Here is a 23,682-nt window from a genome sequence, read left to right as displayed (position 1 = left end):
TTGTTTTGTAGTTTTTGAACCTAAATGACATAAAGCTTTGTGTAATGTTATCACGGGAGGCGAGGGTAATAAAATTTCTGATTAATGTGGGTGGTCCACCAGTTTTTTGCTCCCCATAGCTCCTAGACCTCTGTGATGTACAACCCTCAGTAGGACTGTTTTAAGAAGCAGATCAATTACCCATTAACTCAATAAAGACCGTAGTTCCTGCACCTAGCTCTACAAAAAGTCCCTAGTTCACAAAAACTTCCTTTAAAAGTTACTGTGGTGGATGCACTTAGAGGCTGCTTTTAAAGATGGACAGTATGAGCTCTATCTTCAAAAGAAGCCCAAATATTTGGTGCTCCCTCTTCTGCCAGGCTGCTGCATTACAGGTAGTTCATGGTTTGCTTTCAGATTCAAAATGTATGCAGATTTATGCACCCCTCTTTGAACAATGGGAGGTGTATATGCATTGCCCATCTTCATATACAGTCAGTGGCGTCAACAAAGAATGGTTAAAAGTGAGTTTCACCGAAATGTTTCTCTGCTTTGCCTTCTGCTATGTGATTTTAAATTCAGGGAAAATAAACTTTGTTCTTTTGTTTTTCTCTCCCTTGAGGTTCAAAGGGAGATAAAAACACCATAAGGACAGCTTTACCTTTTCAATCACATCACAGACAAAGCTTGGCTCACAGCACCCAGCGTGGATGAAACTGCATGCACACATGCCAGAGCAGAAAGGCAAATATACATACACATAGAGAATGTGCAAGCCCCCAGGTGCCATCGGCCTGTTCTTATGAATACAGTTGACTTTAAAATGAGTAGGACATGCCCTGGACAAATATGGAAATGTACCACATGCTAATGTGACTTTTCAGAGAGGCAGGTATTTGGTAAAGAACATGTGGACACAAGGCATGTATGTATGTGTGTATTTGAAATAGCTGATATCTTTAGCCTCACTGTGTCTAGTATAATGTGTACTCGCAGGGTATTCAGTGAGAACTTAGTAATCGCAAGGGAGGTATATAATGGCTGACCTGATGCATAAAGCTGGCTTACTCCAGGTGATCACGGAACACAACAAGAGACCGTAACAGTGAGTGAAGTTATGGCCTCTTCCAAAACTTTAATTTCATATATTTAATCCAAATGATGGATCACCACAATAAAATAGATGGTAAGGACCAATGGTAAATAAGATTGAAGCAGTGTTCCAGTTCAGGCAGACACTTAGACAATGCCATGCCAAGGCTTCAGACTTCTTTCTGTACATGTGCCCCTGTTTGATAAGTACGAGCATGTCAGGACATGTAGATATCAGCTTCTAAACTTTTTGAATTCTAGAGTAAATATTGATGAGATAACAGTTAAAATATATGCAGTGACAGATGGAGCCTCACATCTAATGGAATCTACTTTCTAAAGCCACATTTTGTAATAAAATCTGCAAATGTTTTTTTTCTATAACACTAAAATGCCCTCAGGATTTCAGACAACGAGACAAGCAGTAAAACTTTATCATCATAATCTCTGTGTTTGTGTCAGAGATGTTAAAATGTCTTCAAACTTATAATACATCTTTACAATGTCTTGAAGCACAGATGGGACTTCATTGTGAAACCCAGACTGATGTAAAATGTGCTTAATCATTGTATTCACAACAACTGTACATAGCTGCTTGTATTTTGGATATCATACTTTGAGTTCTTGGCTTGTTGTTTTGTTTAGGTTTTTATGCAGAGGCCTGCAAATGCTCTGTGATTTATAGCCCTCATTCCACCCAAGCCTGGCTCCAGATCTGTTTTCATTAAGCGCTGAAGCAAAGGTGCAATAACAAAATACAGTTCCTCACTTTTTATATTTTCATGAAAGGCACATCCTATATTTCCTTGCTTTTGGTCTGAATTAAAGCTACTGTACACCAGAGCTATTTTTTATTGTCACACTTACACACACACACACACACACACACACACACACACACACACACACACACACACACACACACACACACGCACGCGCGCACACACACACACACACACACACACACACACACACACGACTGGATTACATTCACAGCATTCATCTTGAATACCGAGCGTTCTTATGCAGGTTATTACTATGAACAGAACAGTTTTCTATGGCTTTAAACTTCTTTGCTAAATATCAAACTTGCAATCAAATGCTCAACTTCCACAAACCCAACATTAAAAACATTTTTTTTGCTGCTAATTACAAGACCTGCTGATGAGGAAATCATGATGTGAGACGATCACTTTTTCTATGTTCAAAAATGTACCCAAGCAGCAGAGATTTGGCTTTGTTAAAGAAAAATAAAGATTGTTTTATCTCTTAATGTCATTAGTCAGACACATGGTTATATGGAACATGAGTAACGAAACATATGAAACTCATGAGTAATGAATCAGAATTATAGTTTGTACTTTGAATAAAGTCCGTAAGACCTAAGTAAGAAGGAAGAGGAGGGCTTTTTTTGTAATGGTGCTTCAGGAAAACTTTGCCAAGAACCAGGTGGTGAATTTGTTGTGATGCTCATCAAAATCGATCAAGATCAAGGGGCCATTTACATGACACTGACCTAAAACGCAAACTTTTAGGGGCTGTTTACACGACAACGGTTTTAGGGTGAAACGCAAAAGCTTTGTTGCATTTCAGCCTCCCGTTGACACAGAAACTGCATTTAAGCCAACCAGAAACTCATACTTTTAAAAAGGGTGTGATTTTTCTGAAACACTGCTGACACCTTTGCCGTAAGACAGTGTTTTCAGTGGAAACGCTAACGTCACACTCCGCTTAACGCAAGCACATACAACAGGAAAACAGTACCGTTGTTACGATAGTCGTGAACTACTGTGTTGTGCTTGTGCTGCTCAATCTGCTGAATCGGCTGACTCTTTTTCAACAAAATGTGATCCTTTTCTCCACTTCTGGGCTTGGTATTCACCAATACACCAGATGATCAGCTCAACTCTTCTCCAGTTGAAATCTCTCAAAACAACTTCTGTGCCAGACAGTTAGAGCGCTGACTTCAGGCCTGGCATGTTTACTACAGCGTCTTCAATCCCTTGGAGTTTCCTTGTAAACACTTTTTTTTCACTGTGTTTTCACTGCGTTTAAGCGTTTTCAGATGAAACAGGGCCTGAATTTTGCAGTTTTTACCTTTGCACCTAAAATATGAATTTAAATCTACAATAAAAATAACCCTTATGACTCAAACTTGAAAACTTTTGTTGACAAACATGATCACTGAGTGTGATTTATTTGTGGAATCTAGGTTTTACCCCAGTCTGAACCTTGGAGACCTCTTGGGAAAGTTTCCAAATCGAAGACAATTTGACAGCTGTTGTTAAATTTTAAACTACAAAATAAGCAATCAGAGGACCAGTCATTGCTGTCGTCATAACAGCCTCTAACCTCTACTTACACTTAGTGAAAATCTGTTTTTGTGTGAGTGTATTAGAGAGCAGGGGAATCAAAGGCAGTGTGTTTGAGCGTGCGACAACCACTGAATGATAAATGTGAGATGAAATCACAGTCTGGGTTTGACTGTCCCTCTGTGCTCAGGCTCACTCCTCTTCTCCTGTGAGTGAAAGAATATCAGAGGCTTTAAAAGTTTAACAGGCTCACAGGGTAAACACTCCAAGGTTATTGTGGTTTTTCCAATTTGGCTTTAGTCCCCAATCTGCTTTTATGATCGGATCAGCACCCAGCTTTCATAAATGTAGCAATCGAATGTGATGGTTATTAGAAGTTTTGCCACGCTCTTTGAACGCTGATGTCTGTGTGTTGATGGTACCTGCTGTTTACATGTATTGACAGAATATACCGGGTGTAATTAGGTTGTAGGTTCTTCCAATCAATTGTTGATCAAAGTAAATTAATTACTGCAGAATCTCTTTTGACTTCTGTTCAGTGTCTATGTATGCTTAGTTGCAAAAGCTCTTAGACTGCTGTTGTATTATGACGTAACATGCAAACTTAAGTCAACCTTTGAGCTATTTTGATATATTGATATTCTACCTTAACTTTGTTTCCCTTGTTTTCTCTGCCAGGAAAAATCTGCTTTTGTTCCCATTTTTTTGTTTTGAGACGGATTGTGATTCTTTGTGTCTCTCTGTTGCAGGCCCAGAAGTTAAAGTCCAACTCAAGTGTTGATGGGGTTCTTTGTGTGGTAAGTTTCACTTTTGATAACATCCAGAAATGAAGCAGGATAATTTCACTTTTGGACTTTGTGTTGTGAGAAATAAGTAACAAATATCCAAGGACAGTCAAATTTTAATCAAACCTTTGGTCAACTCGAAGTGGCTTTTGGAAGAAGGGCCAGGATACTTTAATTATGACAATGATTTCAGGGTAATATAATGACAATTTTTTCATTATTAATATCACTTGTTTTCTACAAACTTTTTGAAAGATTACTTTCTCTTAAAACTTTCTTCTGATAACTGTAGCAACTTAGTCACAGATAAAATATGTCAGTTTGAAGATGGCCAAATCAAACTTTCTGAGCATCATTTTATGCATTATTGGATAAGATAGTTCTGGTAAAACAACATTAATAAAGCATGATTGCTCTGATAGTCCAGCTATAGAAGGTTTGTTTCGTGAATCTACTGAGCTGATAATGTGAGAGTCATAAGATGCTAAGCCTTTTGATTACTGCTACCTAGCTGATTTTAATGTTAGCAGCTAAGGCAACCAACCCACTGCATCCAGGATGCCTGGAAGGTTAAAACTGTTTGATGCCTGGAGTGATCTCAGCAAGATAATTGAGTGAGTCTCACAAAAAAGAAAACTGTGTTGCATATTCATGCATGAATTGTATTACTTTGACTGAAAACAACGTTTTCCTACACATTCAAAAGTTCCTATAAAGTCAATCAAAGGACAGAGAACAGCTTGGAATGAGATAATGGCCAGGAGTGCAACAAATGTGTCTCTGTTATGTCTCAGCTCTGCTGTGTATTGACAGCATACGTCAACTCACACCACTGCATGTTTGGTCCAGCACAGTGCAGGACTGACAGACATCTGAAGCCAGATCGCCAAGAAGTTTCCTCGATTTCCACCCCAATGATGAGCCTCTTCTCATTCACGTTTGATTAATTCTTATGTCTGGCTGTTTCTGGTAAATAGCTGCTGCTTTCATTCTTGTGTGTCTGTTGTGGACTGCCTTCAACCTCAAACCCGTTGACTCCTGGTTCTGGCTGCTCGCATTACACCACTTTGTTTCCATGGCAAGCCAAAAAGGACCTGGTTTCAACACAGTTTGTTTTGTTGGATTTTTTATGCACAAATTCCTGTCCTGCTTAATCTGCTTTTTGTAAATTGAAACGTCACAGTTCCAACATCCAGAAAAAAGTAGTATGCTTGCTGGAGCTGAGACACAGCTGGACCACAACAGAGCAGATCCAGTGTGAATTGACGCATTGACTTGAATAGAGACTTATCTGATCTGGTGTCATGATGGAGCAGAGCTGGACTGGAGTTGCATCTGGTATATTTTAGCCATTAGGTGATGAAGAATCAACTTGGTTCTTTGATGACTTGTACAAGTATCAGGATTGAACACTGAGGACTGCAGACTCAACTAGGACTCTAGGTTTGGGGACTGAAATACAGTATTTAGTTTCATATATCTGAGATTGACCAGTAGACACCAAAGCAGCCTGTCACTTACACTTACTCTTATGGTTTCTATGTGAGATTTTTATGTGTAAGAGTGGATAAAATGATGATGTACTGAGCGCAGTAAATGTCTACTTTGGTTTGGTGCAAAAACTCCAGAATAGTCTCTTTAAAAAATGAACCGTCTAATATCGTGACAGCAACTTGTTGAAGGTGATGACCTCTTAAACCGTCTCACTTATTTATCAAAGAGAGCAGTTTAATTTAAGACCACAAAGCATTTCCTCTAGTTAAAAAAAAATCACAAACTCTAATCCCTCCTTGGAGCTGAAAGTCACTGACCTCCTGCAGAGAATGATTGCCACAGCAATCCGCCCTGCCTCCTTTGTAAACTCCTGGTCTTTGTAGTTCCTTTGAGGTTGAAATAGGATTGTTGCTTATCTCTTGGCTTTTAAAGTTCACAGTAAATGCCATTGTGCAATAATAAGGCACTGTTATGCACTGGACTGACATTTAATAGAGGCAGGGACAGGTCTGGAGGAGAGGACCCAGCTGTAAGCTTGCAACTTTACTAGCAGGCCAAATACGTGATGAGAGTGTGTTTATAAGGATAAACACACTTACATATGTTGGCACTAGCAAATGTGCACATATGAATATACATGCACTGTTTAGCATTCTATTGTGACATTTTGATGTTAAAACAACCTTTAAGAGTTTTACTGTGTCACCCAGGATGAATAAATGTTCAAGTTTTTATAGGTGATGGCGTTGAATTTAACAGTCTAATGTCTTGTAATGTTCCACTTCTTTGTGTGCATGAATAAACTGCGACCTTAATGCTGTGATCCCACTGGGCATAAGACATTAAAGAGCAGAAAAGTACAGCTTTGAGTGCAACACATGACTTTTTCAGATTTCCTGTACCAAAATGAGTCACAGTTTCACGAGGCATCATATGAGGTCAATTTTTGAGACCAGCTGTTTTTATTTTGCATTTACCAAGCTGTCAAAAAATATGCAAAAAATTCAGTTTAAGATTTACTGTTCCTCAGTCGAGGCAAGAGACCAGGCAAGAAAGGAAAACATTTCTCAACATAACGATCACAGGGTAGTAGAAATCCTCTGGAAGATGATTAGGGTTGACCTCACAGCCGTGGGAAATGACTATATATGCTGTAGCCTATTTATTCTAACATTAGAGAGGATACATAAGAAATTATTGCACCTCATTAACGGACTTCGTCCTTAAAATTAATCAGAATAAATCCATATTTCTTGTTTCCGAATAATTCTTCAAGTTGACTCCCTTGCAATTCATTTTGAAAGTTTCCATGAATCCCCCTCCAGTCATCTCTGATTATCAAGCTGATCATTTCGTACAAATTCTAATGCAACCTTTTTGAATTTCTACTGCAAGAGCAGGAATCTTTTTTACCGTGATATTCACGTACCAAGAAGCAAGTACTAAAATAATATCTATTAAGGACGCGGTCACACTGGTCAATCGTGCTGTGCCTAAGCACGCTTTAGCCGTAACGCACGTTTGGAACGACCAGTATGACCCCAACCGTGCCGTGCTCAAGCACGATCCCCTTCCGTGCTTTGGCACGCTTCGGAGAGGTGGGCTTTGGCACGGTTTACTTCATGCACGAGCACAAGCATGCGGACAGCGCATGCGATCCATGACATATGATCGCCACGAGCGCATCTCTTGATAATCATTTTAAACAAAGCAAGGGTGTTGGAGGGCTGTGTCTGGCGTAAACGACTCACCATAAGTCCAAAAGTTGCAGCAGTGCTCTCTGTGTCTCATTGTGCTGACTCTGATGAGTTTGCACTTCATGTAAACAGATGCTTCACGATGATGTAGGCGGGCCATGCGCATGTATGATACCCGCTAAAGTCTGGTTCATATTGGGTTAGTGTGACCACTGGCTGTACTCTCCAGCTGGGGAACAGCGCTGCGGGGGGCAATCGTGCTTAAGCACGGCACGGTTTTGATGGCCAGTGTGACCGTGCTCTAACACACAACAACCAATGACTGTCAATACCAAATCGTAATGAGTACATTTGGTTGTTGAAGCATTGCATGCAGTTTGCTACTTGGTTGGAGAATCTTTCATGCCTGTGATTGCTACAATGGAGAAATCTAAGTAGTTACTAAATTCACTATGAGACCCCACATGTGCAGGCCAAAATAGCAATGCTACAAGTCCCATTTGTAGCATTCAGCCAAAAATGAGTAGAATGATCTCTCGTTGTTGCTACATGAGTTTTCTTAAATTTCCTTTACACAGTGAATTTTAAATGTTAACTTTCTTTTCTTACCCTGAGTCTGCCCTGAGATTAATTCTAAAAGAAAAAAAAAACAAAACAAAGAAACAAAAAAAAAAAAACTGGGCTGTCCATCTGGTACAAATTTAAATTTCTGTCTCCTGGACTGCACTACGCATCTTGTCCACAGGGTTCACCAAAATCAATACAAACAAAAGTTTGTCTCAGGAGCTAATAAGATCAGTGGAGCAGTTTAATTTTACATCTGACATTACAGAAATCAAGCAAAAGCCAGTGATGAGACCAAAGTTTTGACATGGGATGACTCTGTTTATATCTAATTAAAATCAATGAAGAGAGCTGATAACAGATTGATCACTGGGCCTGTCAGTAAACTCTTTCTCTTCTGTTCCTCTCTTCCTATCTCTCAGGACCCTCAGATAGATGGTCCAAGCACATCCAACGCCATCCTGAGGGACTCAGCTGTGTCCAGACGGCCTGCAGGCCTGGCCTCTCTGCTGCCCCCGCTGCTCTTGCTTTGGTACTGCAGCCTGCTCGCACTCTCCTCGCTGGGGGTCTTGTAGCCGTGCTGCGTCACAGCAACAAGCTTAAACGGACTGACAAACACATTTGTATAAAAGAAAAAGCAAAACAAGAAGTTATATCCTTTCTTCTCAGTAATACCTGTTGTACTTTATTTTCCTCTGGATTCTATCTCTTTTGATTCCTACTTCATTTTTTTATGAATTTTTGAGAAGCTTTGGTGTTTTATGTTTGTGTTTTCTTTGCAATGCGGCTGTGTGCTTCAACAGTGATCTACTCTATGTGTTAACTCTGTTTGGCTGTGCGTCCCCTTTGGGTTTGAGGATTTAAAGTTTATGTGTTTGGCAGAAAAGAAAAAATACTGGAGGACAACATTCCAATAAACTACAGCTGGTTGATCTTGGAAAGGTACATACAGAATGAGAGTGAGCTAAGATTTTAAGAAATACCACCAGTGTCTGTTTGTGTGTTGAGGCTAAAGGTGGGATCTTTTGCTTAAACATCACAGTCAGTTCAGTAACGGCTACATTTTATCACTTGGGCAGCCTTTTTCGGTGTTATTCAGTCCCCTCTGTGGTTTGTGTGTTTTGATAATGATGTAATCTGGTGTTTAACATTTTTATGAAAGGTTGTGGATATATACCTTACAAAAAAGTCACATGACAGCCTTGTTTTCAGGGTGAACACCAATAGCTTAAAACATTGAAAAAGTAAGAAGGCGAGCGCCCAAATTGTCTTTACTGAACAAACATCAATGCTGGCAGAAGCACACAAGCAAAGACCCACAAACACACACTGCACATATTCACACACTCAGACAAAAAAACACAGCGCCACGCTTCCTGCATCTTTTTTACACCTGTTTATTGCCACCAGAGTGATCACAGGGCAGTAGGTTGTACGCTGCTGTGGAAATCCACTCTACTCATTGTGATTGTACATATTTGTAATCGTAAAGTCCAAACCATGTTCCATGTTTCTCTTTGGAACGCTGCTAAAGTTTCACCTGAAGGATTTTTTATGTCTTTTTCTGGTTTGTTTTTATGTACTTTGCTGCACTGTGTCCACAAAAATTAGAGCTGAGGGGAAACTAAATCTAATTGTTGTAAAGTAACGAAGCTTATCAGATCTCAAAGCCTCCATTTCTGTGTTCTCAGTTCAGTGTTACAACTTGTTGCCTCAGTTGTCAAACTGTCAGCATGTTTTTGAAGAGGAAGTGAAGGCTTGATATTGACCATTTGCCAAACCCAATGACTTATAGTTAGTGTCACCCAATCCACCAGTTAAAACTATTATATCATTGCAAATGTGTGGCTTGCTATGAAACAATAATTCTGGGAGAGTGGCTATCAAACAGTGGTAGCCATCTTTTTCAAATTTGAGCTTCAATTGAAGTAAGACCTTGACAAATCAGTCCTTGTTTTTTAAGTGTAGCTGGTGACCATCATACATGTTGAAATGAGAAGCAGTCATTGTTGTGAATAAGGGCTTTGTGTTATGCATTTGATGGCTAGGCTACATGAAGTAGCATATCTTGATAAGTCAGCACCAACATGTCAGCATTATCAAATCAAAGAATGAAGGTCCAAGGAAGAAGTCCACCTAGAAAAGAAAACTTTTTTGTATTATTATTTAAAATGACTCAATTTGAGCTACAGTTAGCAAGTAAGCGCCACATTGTCATCATGCAACAATTTTTCGAACAGGACTCCTTTGGCCAACTGCACAAAATAAAGAAACAAGTGATCAAGCTTTGTGGATTTGGCCTTAAATCCATGTGGCATCCTGTGGATTCAAAAAGCGCTGGTTTACAGGCCGTACCTTACTATGTTCTTTGACTTTGGTGATAATGACAGAGATTGTCCAGCCAGGTATGCTAGTATTCTAGTAGTAGCATGTTTTTGAAAGAAAAGCGTTGGTGGAGGATAAAATGTATCCATGTATTATCCTACTCAATAGGACAGAGAAGCTAACAATACCAAACATCCTCTTTTGGTCACTGGATTCAATGTCTTACAGTCAGTTTTACAAGCAGTAGCTTAATTGAACAAAAGGGTACCATTGCTAGATGTGCTGCTTAGCAAGGTTTGCAGATGTTAGCAGGTAGAAGCAAACCTTGTTAATCCTAAATTTCTAATCTTAATAATCTAAGTTTCAGTTTGGGATCATTGTTTATAGGAGGAGTTTTCAAAGATGGTCAAATCAATCCACTGTACACAATGTGCGACACGTCAGAGGACTGCTGTGAAAGTCAAAAAGGCTGCAGCATCACAATCAGCTTTTATATCCTAGTCACACTCTGGTGCATCTGTTTCCTTCAAACTTTTAAATAAAGCCATATAGTTTTAGGTTCTCCCCTCTTTAACACAAGATTTTTATTTCTGCGCACTTCCATACAGCACATGATTGAGAAGGTTGCATACATCACTGTGGCATGTTCCGCAAAGTTACTTTCGTCATTTTGGACAGGAGCGTTTACAACATGCTGCTTGGGTTTATGTAGCTTCTTGAACATAATTAATGTATATTAGGACCTAAATGTTATTTACCGAGCATAAACATGGTATATGCACTGTATGTACTTGGCTGAAACTACAAATTGGACAAATAAATGTCTGATGATATTCTATTCCAGAGCATTGTGAGCTATTTTGACATTCAGATACAACATAGAGTACATTGAATAAGGCAGAATATTGTTTTTTATATTGTATATATTTCTCCCTATATGTACATGACTACGGGATATTATTGCATCTGTGAAAGAGGATATCAATGGTACACTTCTCTAATTAAATAGACCCATTTATTACATTGAATACAGTTATTTTGCTTTTTGGCTAAGATTTGAGCTTATTTTTCTATATTTTACAAATTTTTACTTTTTGAATGAGTCGAAGTGAATGAGATAGATTGTATTAAAAAATCTTAGGTTCTTAAAGCGTGGGTATTATGCTGTCCTAAATTTTAAAAAAGATATAAAGGAGCAATAATGGTTGTCCATTGCTGAAAGTACAAAGTCATTGCATAAAAGATCTCGAAACTGGTTTATGGCATGTTGGAGGGTGGGCCAAGGTCTGCGTTGGACAGGCTACCAGAGGGCTGGCCAATATGAGGGAAGGGGGTTTGTGGAGCAGGGAGCTTTAAAGAGACAGCAGCTAAAACAAGATAGGCTGAAATAAAGGGTTTCCAAAACACTGGTGAGAGAAAATGGAAATCATTTTTTTATAGCTGGTCATAATGTTTTCTTATTTCAGGAGTACCAGAGGGTATAAAACCTTTGAAAATAAGCAAAATACCCTGTCTTTAACATAGTTTTTTCGGTTTTGCTGCTAAAAAAAAAGCAACGTTACTATGACTAGCAAGGAGGACAATGGTCATTGCATGGTGCTGAAAAGAAAATAGATGAGAGATTGACATTTCTTCTATATGGTTACAATGGAGGCATTTATAGTTTGACCAGACTAGTTTGTCAAGTGCAGATAGAATGGAGGGGAAATGTAAGGGGTCTCTACTAGGGCACAAAATTCATAGGTTTGGGTCTTACAGTGCATCCACTGATTTTATATTGTCCTCAGTCATGTCCTCATTGGCTCAGGCCTCTTAGATAAAGAACAGTGTATGGAGGTGGTTAAGTTCCTCAAAACTGGGGTCATGGATCCCTCGTTAGGGCAAAATGTTGGGGGATATCACATATGTTTGCTGCCCATCACCATCCCATGTGTTGTTAAAAAATACCAAAAGAGACTTTTTGGAGATGCAGAGTCCCCTCAGATATCCGGCATCATTAACTTCTTAGCTTGTGAAAATGTAAAATCTATTGTACAAAAGTTATGATTAAAAACTGTCAAATCACCGGCACTGTTTCTACGCTGTGTTATTTCATTCACGTTAAAAAAGAAACCTGCAGACAAAGAAAATGTGGACAGAAAGGTGTCTTGATGGATAGAGAAGGCAGTCAACCTGATCCCGATAAGAGCTTATGAGTTTGTGTTGCTGGCTTTGGGTTACTGAGCCGGAGGAAACTTAAAGAGCAAGGAGATGAGACTGGATAGAGAAAAAGTCAGCTGAGGATTGTAGCTTCGGTATGATGCAGAGAGGTCACATCAGTTTGTCCTTTCATACTGCAAGTCTGTATCATCTAGTGCTGCTTGAGGAGAAGTAAAAGGTAAAAAGATAAAACAGAACAAAAAAGAAAAGAAAGGTCATTCTTATGCTTACAGGATTGCATTTCAGTAAAATACAACTGCACTTTAGGGAGGGTGATGTAAGACTGCTTAACTTACACTTTGATACATTTCTGTTCCTGTATTTGTTAACTCTCCTTTAGATCTATCGCAAACAAAAGATATGTGGAGTGTTCTTTATTGAGAAATCTACTCAAAGTGGAATAACTTCCCTGACTCTTGGTGTTTTTGATACAGGTGCATCACACAATGACCTACAATTGTTACAGGATAGTGCTCGTATCTCTTGTGTAGCAGGATTGTATAAAGTACTTGTCAAAGAAAGTATACAACGCAGAGCAGACAGCACACACTACCTTTCGGTGAAGCTGTCCACAGAAGCTAAGCAGCTGCTGTCAGGGCTGCTGAAACATCTCCTGTAGCCTCTTACAAAGCCTAACCTATCAGAAAATAATGTTTTGCAGAAATGAGATAAAATCTGTACACATTTACACAAGGGACTGCAAAGTGACGCACCAGTTAGCGCTGCTGTCTAACAACAAGAAGGTTACCAGTTTGAATCCCAGTTTGAGCAAGATGGGCCTCTCTGTGTGGAGTCCTCCATGTACATGCGGTGGTTCTCCCTGGGTACTCCTGCCTACTCCCACAGCCAAAAAACACGCTCATCAGGTTAATTGGTGATTCTAAATTGACAGTAGGTGTAAGTGTGTGTATGAAAGGTGGGTTTCTCTGTGGGTTTGCCCTGTGATTGACTGGTGACCAGTCCAGTGTGAACCCCACCTCTGGCCTAAAGACGGCTGGGATAGGTTCCAGCCACCCATGACCCTGAACAGAAGAAGCCGTAGAAGATGAATGAATAAACACACAAGTTTATTCACATTCATTTCACTTTTTGACACAAGTGGTCAAGTCTACTGCCACCACTACCATATAAGCACCAAAGACATTTCCTTCTGTGTAAAACCCCAATTTATAAATGATGACTGTGAATACTGCACCACCAAGCATCACACACAGTAAGCCAAATCAAACACACCCGAGGTGGTGCAGCTAACAAGTGCAACGCTGGGTCTGACTTGCAAACTCAAGGTGAATCTTTGAGCTTTGACTTCTACCTGCAGTGATACCAACAAAGACTCTCTGCTGTTTGAAACAATCCCTGCAGCCAGCGCTGAGATCTCATTCTCAGCTCATAAATATTCCAAAGTGTTTGACGGGCGCAGCGGGACAAAACGGCTGACTGAATGTGTTATATTAAACACTGAGAGCCAGCCAGCTAATAAGTTGGACCCTGCAGCAGACTGTGGACCAGTTCGTTGAGTGGAAGCTGCCAGAATCCTGGTTAGGTGGGTACTTGCAACTACAAGCTCACTTAAAGATTCTCTTTCCTTGTTAGAATAAAAGAAAGAAAAATTGCTCAGGTGTTTGTTTTTGATGAAGACATAAACTTTGGATTCCCATTCTTTTATATTGCTCTGAGGAGTTATTCTCTGCTGATGATTTTATTAGAAGTTCTGGGTAATTTGATTTTTGTACTTTATTAATGCTGTTTGCAGCCACTGCTGTGTTCAAACCTGTTTTATTTTGCACTGGTGTTTTTGTTTGTTGTGTTTTACTGTGGAGGTTCGACACTCGTTCATGTCACATTGATGGGGTGGATTTGAAACAAAAAGGTCTATCCATAGCTCTGCCCCTGATAGGCTTTCAGAGGGCTGGCCAATCAGAGGGGCGGGGTTTTTTCTCCCAGGGAGCCTTAAAGAGACAGCTGCAAGAACAAAAAAATTCAGATGAAGGCTTAAATAAGGTTTGTTTGTTGTTGTTGTTTTTCTTTTTCTGAAAAAAAAAAACAGAAAAAAGACTGTCAGCTGTAGATTTTGTAAAGCTACTACAGAGGTGCCAGACCTTCAGTCCTTTTAATGGTCAATACTGGACAACTATATTGGTTTTAAATTATCACAAACTTTAGCTAAAGCATAGTTCTAAATCAGTCATGAGTTACACGTCCCGTTCGCTAGTGCATATAGGTTTTGTTGCTTGAAAAAAAATCAATAAAATCAAATGAGCAAAGTTCCAAGGCTTGATTATCAATGTATGCCATAGTGCCCTTCAAACTACAATGGTGTTTTTCATAATGTCAAGTTTAAGGCTAAAGAATGTTTTCCACACGTTTGGATGGCATCATCCCTGAGTCCCATGTTTTGTAGAATCAAAACTTTGGAGAAAGCACAACAAACTTTTAAAGATCACTGAAATTTACTTTTAAAACACTACAAAACTTTTGAGCAATAACTTATCTGCCCTCTCATTCAGGCTTAGAGGAAAAAGTTAAATACACACCAAAGGCTTGCAGCACTACTGTCTGTCTTTCCCGACTTTCTCCTAGACTTTTATCTATTTTGTTGAACAGAGTAAATTAAAGATGCACAAAATCAATAATTCACCGTGTAGAAATGTCTGTAGCATACAAGGAAAGAAATACACATTTCAAGTGGTAGGAGTAAAACCTAATTTATATGATCTTATAATCTCTTCTCAGAGGAGTTAGTCCATCCCATTTTCTATAATGATGATTCCCCAAGTGAAACCTAAATTCTCCTCACGAGCCCAAACATCAGCAGTGTCACTAAAGACAGCGGGCAACACTTAGAGCTGGAAAGTCTTTAATTAAAACACTCTCATAATTTCATGGAAATGTCAGTGAGTTGAAGAGAAAAGGGATGACTTGAACAGGCCCATTTACAGCTCCACGTGTCACACTAAATGGTGTTGATAGTCTAAAGGACATTTACTGACGCATTCTTGACATTATGAATAAAACATTAATGTAAAACAGAAAGAAGTGATGGGAGAATGGCCTGACGTGTGCGAATCATCATTATGAAATGGCAGGAAATGAGTCTGACATTTGAATGTACTTTTTTAGTCACCACTCTGCATTAGCTTTCAAAGCCATTGGACTAAATGCACATACTTAAGCCCTATTATTGTGAAGAATAATAAGAGGAACAGCAGTGTAGCCGCATTTCCAGGAAGGGACTTAGTTATGGGCTTAGTCCATAAATGCCACTGCACATTGAAGAAGCTGAACACAAAGGGAAAAAAACATCACGTCTGTATTTACAGAAAACCTCAGTACACAAAATCCAGTTTGATTAGATAAAGTTCCCTCAATTAAGAGACACAACCACTCAAGCCTTGGGGAGCCTACGTTTCTGTCAAACACCTGTCGAACAATTTTCTCCAAGAATCTAGGGCCTGCTTGTGGTATCTACACTCTTCAAGAGTAGTCTGGGAGGTCGAGCCTTTGGTCAGAAGGTTTTAAGACTTTAGGAGGCTGACTTTTTCTCTACCTCTTAGAGATGGCTTGAAACATTTCTTTTTGATAGATTAAAGGGCTGGCTCAGGCTGGAGTAAGATTTTCTGGTAGTTTTACTGCCATTGACTAAGACCGAGAGGTATGGATGTTGCAAAAAAAAAAAATATTGATGATCACACTTTTCTTTACTTTTTTTTTTTTTTTTGAGTGAAATTTTAACACTGTGCTAAAAATAAAGACAGGGTAATACAAGTTAAACACTGCAACTAGATGGTTTATAATTTGGGGAGGTAGTTGTTCTTTTCATGTTTTGTACTAGGGTAGACGACAAAGAAGCAGCAGAAGCAAAAGAAAAGGACAGCTCAGTTGTCAGCTCACCAGCTAGCCTTAAAAGCAAAGTGTGTGACTTTTACAGCAGAAGATTGAGAACAAATAAAAGGTACTCCACCTGAACCCCACAATAGTTACCGTGAGTTTGGGTGTCTTTTGTATTTCATAAGACGCGAGTTCGTGATTGCTCCAGGCTGTGAAACAACAGTGACTGCAAAAGGCAGGAAATGAATAGTGGGCAGGGTTAAAAGCAAAAATAATGATCAATGGACAACTGTGACATCTTATCAGAGTGGTAGGTATTGTCAGGATTTTGTTACCCAGCTTCGTCACTGATCGTCAAGCTGTGTGAGATGCTTGATTCTGATTGGTCGAAACCCTTTGCTAACCCAATGACAGTGGTCATACTTTCACAAACAGGAGCAACACCAGAGACAAACTGACAACATGTCATTAGCTTTGGCTTTTGTCCAGTAATCCTGGCAAAAGCAACTTCAGGTTACACTCACAACAAAGAAACTAAAACCACATGCTAATGGAAATGACATCTGCAGTGTTAAACGTTGTAATACTGACTCCTTTATTTCTACAACTGTCAGCATCAGAGCTCAGAGAAGGAGAGATGAGTGAGGACAGTTTAATGTGAAATCAACCACATAATGTGGTGTTCAGAAACAAACTGACACAAACTCCCTGGATCACTGATGTGGGCTGCTGTTATGATGTCTGCAGATGAAAATAAATCATTAAATTGATCGCTACAAAGGACATTTAGAGAATTGTGTTGGTTTATGTGAACAAACACAATAATTTTGATAATTTGTTGTGATACAAAAAAATAAATACTTTCTTTATTGCACTGAGAAGCTCAAGCTGTGGTAGCCAAAAGCCCTTGGATTGCTCCATGTGGTTAAAAACAAACCTTGATTAGCAAACTCAAAAGTGTTTGATAAAGGAAAAAATGTTTTGTCAGTGAATTATTGAAGACTTGGAATCCTTTACAATTTCCTCATAAAATAAAGTGTCCATAAATGTACTCACTATTCATTTATCTCATGCTGGGGCAGGAAAAGTCTCAAACAGTATATTTCTGCTCTGAAGGCCCCTCTTAAGCTAGTAGACCCCCTCATATACACTACATGGCCCTGAAATGAGTTCCCAGAAGCTTCTGAAACCAAAGTGAAAAGACAACTTTCAAATACGACATCCTGTGAATGAGGAGAATAAGATTTTTGATGGCAGGCAGCATTTCTCATGCAGGGACTGAGCTTATTAAGAGTCATTAAAGGACTATTTTCTTACTGTGGGATGGTTTAAGGAGATATGAGCACTGTGAGGAGCACCATCAGGTTCTGTATTACCTGGCCCCTGTGCTGTAATAAAGGAGTGACATGCCCTCCATGTACATTTCATCATCTCTAAGATTGACAGGAATGAGTTTCATTCATCTCTCCACTCAACAGATATTTATTCAGTTATGTATTTCCATATAGGTTTATATCTTTACTCTGGTTTTCACTGCAGGTTTTCATAAAAGGATCTTCTTAAATAAAGAGAATTGTTGTGTATTCTATTCAAGTTTGAGATACCCTGTTTTTTTGGTTTTTTTTTTATTTCTTTTCAAGATTTTAGGAGGAACAATTTTGTGGCAGCGCCAGAAATCAGCCATGAGACCTATTAAAGAAAAAATTGAAAGACCTCTTGTTGAAATGGAGGTGTGCAGTTGATCACAATTGGAAACAGTTGAAGCATGTTGAGAGCAGCCATTTATTCTTTGTCATTTGTTGCATATATATATATATATATATATATATATATATATATATATATATATATATATATATATATATATATATATATATATATATATATATATATATATAAGTGTGTGAGAAGAACAGAATTTTTTAGAGTTTGTTGTTCTGAGAAAAAAAAAAGATAAAAAACCAACAACAAAGTTATCTTGCAGTTTTCAGTATCTTTATTATGCCTCTACTCTGTTACATTATGTGGATATTAGGGCTGTGAGATGGACTCAGATCACACATACTAACTGGATTCTATTTTGTCCTTCTCTGCACACCATAGTTAGGCTGCTTCAAAAGGTTTTGTGTCTCACAATCCTAATCAGGGGGTTCAATCTCAGCCTTTGCAGTCACATGCCAAAGTGACGAGGCCATTTGTTTCCCCACTCTCACCTTGTTTCCTGCTCTATCCACTGTCCTGTCCTCACTGGTTAAAGACATTAAACAACAAAAATACCTAGATAGGGGTCAGCTAGTGTCAGAGCGTGATCTTCTTTCTTTCTTTCTTTCTTGTGAACCCATCAGTTAATTTGCTGTGCATCCAGGTTTTAGAGTCTTGTAATATAATCCTACTAACCCCTTGACTTACATTGACTTAAGCTTCAAGGTCCTTCAGAACAGGTGGTACACATGAGTAACAACAGAAATAAAAATGAACCAGACTCATCATTAGAATGTACCCTTATGCTGCAGTCTCATCTTCCCCCACTCAGATATTAAATATAAATATATTTTATAGTCTATCAATACCCAATCTCTATTCATTATGGACAGTTTATAAGAGGAGGTCATAAAACCTCACATAAACATGTTGGCTTTTCTGACACCAGCATGAATTAAAGGTGATTAATTCATCATGAGGGAATGTACTGAAGTCCTGTGTGGCCAATCCATGTCACTGTGATAAGTGGATGATGGATACTAATAGATGTGTTTATCGTAATCATCTTCCCTTCTTTACAATCAAAGTTTAATTAGACAACTTGTTTACAACTCTGACTGAACACTTATTTTTTAATCTGTTTTGCTGTAAAAACAGACGGTGAAGTGGTACAAAGGATGAACTGTGTGTTCATTGAAGACGGACAGCTGTAAAATAGTGGAGGGACAAGATTAAAGGATAAATCTTTGGCCTCAGGTTTAAAGAACAAGGCAGGTGTGTAATCCCTTGATAAACAGTAGCGTAGATGTATTTTCTGTCCTTCAGCCTTTACTTACTCCAAGGATGTAACACATACATTAGTTTACAAGTTTACATTATTACAAGTTCGAAAAACCTAACGTTGCTAAAACATAAATCCCAGTATCACCTTAATATTAAAGAATATGGAATGTTAAATCAATTTAATATTAGATTTGATTTGTGTCAGTATCTGCCAAAACCAAAGCCCTGATGTTAGCACTGGTATTTAAAAAGTTAGATCAGTGCATCTCTACATGAATCATGGTACTGACACAGAGGACAGAGTTACTCTTTAACCAGCGACTGATGTAAAACATGCCATTGACTCAATAAACCTTAATGTCAGTAAACTTATTACACACTCACTCTTTTGAACTGTTGAGTTTCAACTTTGTTTGAAAAACTCTTTGACAGTGCTAAATTTTAACTAGGAAAATCATACACTACTGATCACAGAGCTACAATAGAGTAGATGATTAAAAGAAAAATTCAGAATAGTATACAGTCTTTTCTCCTGGATGGACAAATCTCCATGACGAAGCAGAAAAGCGGTCACCTCGACCTGTCAGCTGACCCTCCTACAGGCGCCCATGATGTGTCTACGGTTACAGCTCATATAATCAAGCTGATGCAGTGCATCAATGGCTTCTCCCCTCCTCTTTCATCTTTCATGTCTTTGTGCTAGCATGCTGAGAGGGGAAAAAAAAGGCTCCCTTTGTTGGTGCAGAAGGCCACTTATGACGGAGCAATGCATGCTGGGACAGAAGAGAGGGCGCAGCTGACAGGGGCGACATTCTTCACAGCGTCACAGAGGCTGGCTGACTGGTTGGTGGTTAGGTTAGAGGCGCGTGTGTGTGTGTGTGTGTGTGTGTGTGTGTGTGTGTGTGTGTGTGTGTGTGTGTGTGTGTGTGTGTGTGTGTGTGTGTGTGTGTTTAGGGATGTAGAGGACAGCAGTGTGCTTTGTAATCCTGTGTCAGGCCACTCGTCCTCAGACTGTGGCCTAAATTACCCGCCACAATTGGCAAGTAATGACATAAAGATTGAGGTCTGAATAGGGCATCAATCAGGAGGACATGACTCAGCTGACCCTGAGTCCTCAACGGTGGGGGTGTGGGTGGACGAGTGAGGGAGCAAGGAATAAGGCTGTGAAAAGAGTTGGACATAGAGTCAAAATGACAAAAAGACATTCACGAGAGCTAAAGAGCTTCTGGCTGTGAGTTTGTCTGGGGTCATTACTGGTGCATACAGAAACTGATCTGGCTGAGGTGACACGAAGCTGAAGCTTATTGTCGCACCTTGCACAAGATCAGGCTTGAACCTGAGACAAATTACAAACAATCATCCTCCTCTTAGTTTAATGGCGTCGCTGTGTACACAAAACCATGAAAAGTTTCTTGTTATTGGTTTTCAGTTTCTGAAACAAGAATCAAATGCAAATCAAATGGTATACTATATGTCTACTTAAAATAATTTTTGTACTTTACTTCTCATGTTTTCACAAATTAGTCTAAGAAACCTCCATCCCATCATGACTTATTTTTTTTATTTTTTTTTTTTATATTGGTGCTAAGACACAGTGAGCAATATGTCATGCAGGTAGAAGCCAATCTGGTAAAACAATGCTAAAAACTCTGACTGTGCTTGGCTATTGCACACCAAAAGTTGTTTATTGTGACTTGAACCACTGAGATCATGTTTAGAAAACAAACAAAAAAAAACAACAACAACAACATACAAAGTAAAGAAAAAATATTCAATTCCTCTGATACTGAGTCAGAGCTTTGAGATGCATACATTCACATAAAAAGCTTCACTGATGATGAAAGGGATAGTGTGGATTTGGTGAAATAGGTTCTTAAAGGTACTTTTCAATAAGAGTTTCATCTGCTTGGCTCCTATAAGAGGAGCAGGCCAGAGTTTCTACCTTGAAGCTAAGCGATGTACAGCTGCAGACAGAGCCACTGAAACCATGTGCTCAGGCTTCTGAAGAGGCTATAAGGCCCAGCGATGGTGGATGCAATATAGGAAACGCTGACTCATTCTAACTTTCAAACTCAGTCACAAAGATGATGCTGGGGCAGGCTGTGGATTTTCTGGCACACAGTGCCCACCTGGCAGACAAATCACCCTTCATTATGCAAAACTATGAATGACTCTTAGCCTTAGTATAATTAAATCAGATGAGTAATAGAAAATAAAAATCACTTCCTTTGCAGTGGGTACAATTAAACTGAGCCACAAAGATCATTTTGGTTTTATACCAGGCTACAAACATGTTCACGTCTGCCACATAGGGTCTCCTTTTCCTTCATTTTTTAAGTGGTTTACAGTTGCATGTATTTTTTTCAGAGATTGTTCAAAGAGGGAGGGCTCAAATGGTGGTGACAGCATCAGACAGCCGTGGTTGGTAACTGCTCTAACACCAACACTGAACTGAGCAGCTCCGCCACCTCATCTCCATCACCCCATAACAACAATTAAAATATTCATCCTTCCTCTAAACTTTAAACCTTTTTTTCCACAATAAGCTAACATGATCTGCAGGACCTCTTTACAGAACGTTTTATCAGGGTGAATAAAGGGGATGCTCACAGAAAAAAAGGCTCCTATATGGAGCTAAAACTAACATTTGTGTAGCCACGACAGCACACAGTAGCTAAAATTAATATTCATGAAGCGCAGCTAATGCTAATGTTGGTATGACTCCTGTGTGTTAAATTGTTAAATATGTTGTGTCAATATTCAGCTTTTTGTTCTGAAATTATTGAAACTACAAACAATGAACAAATGCAAACTGTTGAAAATACTAAAGATTAGCCATCTTGTGGGCCTAATTGGTAAACTTTGGCACACTACAAATATTTTCCAAATTCCTCAAACAGATAATTCTTCAGTTACTGTTTATATTTTATAACCTTAAAATTAAATGATGGTTTACTAGAAACAAAGAGTTTCTAGGTTTAGACAAATAAGTGAATAAATAAAAGAACTCACCAAACATTTACAGAAGTTTCCCTCTGACTCTCTGTCAGCAAGTATTCATTAAACTTGGTAGCTATCCCTAAAATTACTTTTGACCCAAATTGCTGATCTCATACTGTGTGCTGCATGTATGAAAATACAGAGCTGTAGCATTATCAAAAGCAAAGGGCTGGTTATTCTGAGGTAAACACGTTGGACTTTATTAGCCCAGCTTCCATAAAGGGATTCCAGCTGGCTCCTCTGGTCGGGGCTGACAGATGTCTATAGGAGTTAGTATACTTACCATTCAGTGACACCTCATTCAGACTAATTTTATAACCGTTTCTTTTTAGCACAAGCATCATTCATTGAAGAACAAGTTTGTGTTTGTTAATCTGTGAACATTTGTGACCCACGTCAGGAAGTGTGAGGCTCTGTGTTTTCTTCCTTTTCTAGAGACTGATGAGGATCAAACTGCTGTGAAGGGTTTACCAAAGCACTCCCATGAAGGCCTACTCAAACAGTGGCAGAGTGTCATTAATCTGAAAGCGCAGGGTCACTTTTTTCCCCCTCTCCCTCTTTGTACTGTATGTTAGCCATCATTTTGTGTGCTCAGATATTGAGCACCTCACATCGACTTCACGCTAAAAACACAAACCCCTCCTTTCATCCTAGAACTGGTTTGAAAACATCTTAGATCAGGCTAAAAAGGAAAGTGCACCACTCCCTGCAGCCTCTTGACGTGCAGGTATTGAGCAGAGCACAGATGCCAGCAGCCCACTTAATGCTAAATGCAGCACTCTTTTATCTTGAGAAAAAAAGCAACATAGCAGTCAGCTGAGAGCATTAAGAGGAGCACTTATCTCCTCCTGGTCACTAATGGTGGTGACAGTAGCAGCATTGGCTTCATGTTATGTTGAAGGACCCTTACAAGTTTTAAAGTAGGCTTTTAAAGACATGAGTCAAGAGCAAAAGTCAGAGGAAGTATAGCCTCCAATACAGATAATATCAGGTTAAACTTCACCAGAAATGCAGTTAATTTCTAATCATCTACATGGAGAGTATATGCTTGGTGAGCAGAACCACAATGGTTACAAGAGCTTGAGGTATTCTAAGGTAAAAGAAGGCATGTGGTATGCAAATAATCACAGAGCATTGTTTACCCAGGTTTTATTTACAAACATATCACTGACTGTGAAGGTTTTTGACACACAGCCAGACTGTAGAGTGCTGGAGCCACTATCTTCTGGTGCTGTTCCCTCGAAAAACATATGTTTATGCTTTTCCTCCTGCTTACAGTCCCTCATTTACATTAAAATATCTAATTTTCAAAGATGTTGAGATCACATCGACAATCCGTCCCCCAGCGTTTTCATGACTGAGGATATAATCCGTGGTCCAATTTAAGGCACACAGCAGCCGTTTGTCAACGGAGCCTTACAG

At 39.1% G+C, this 23,682-nt stretch overlaps 1 protein-coding gene across 1 annotated transcript in view; it reads left to right on the top strand.

Moving 5' to 3' along the window:
* Nucleotides 1–12,309, top strand: part of gfra1a (gdnf family receptor alpha 1a) — a 107,313-nt gene extending 95,004 nt beyond the window's left edge. The window contains exons 10-11 of the mRNA XM_074675878.1: nucleotides 4,133–4,180; nucleotides 8,346–12,309. Coding sequence (XP_074531979.1) covers nucleotides 4,133–4,180; nucleotides 8,346–8,498 — 201 coding nt within the window. The 3' untranslated portion in view covers nucleotides 8,499–12,309. The remainder of the gene's footprint in view (nucleotides 1–4,132; nucleotides 4,181–8,345) is intronic.
* The last annotated feature ends 11,373 nt before the right edge of the window (nucleotides 12,310–23,682 follow it).

Source organism: Halichoeres trimaculatus, unplaced genomic scaffold (assembly GCF_033239565.1).
Source record: "Halichoeres trimaculatus isolate MK-OKI-2021-1 unplaced genomic scaffold, fHalTri1.1 fHalTri1_scaffold_8, whole genome shotgun sequence".
NCBI lineage: Eukaryota > Metazoa > Chordata > Actinopteri > Labriformes > Labridae > Halichoeres > Halichoeres trimaculatus.
Note: the sequence above shows the minus strand (reverse complement) of the source record. Positions and strands in the feature narration are given on the sequence as shown.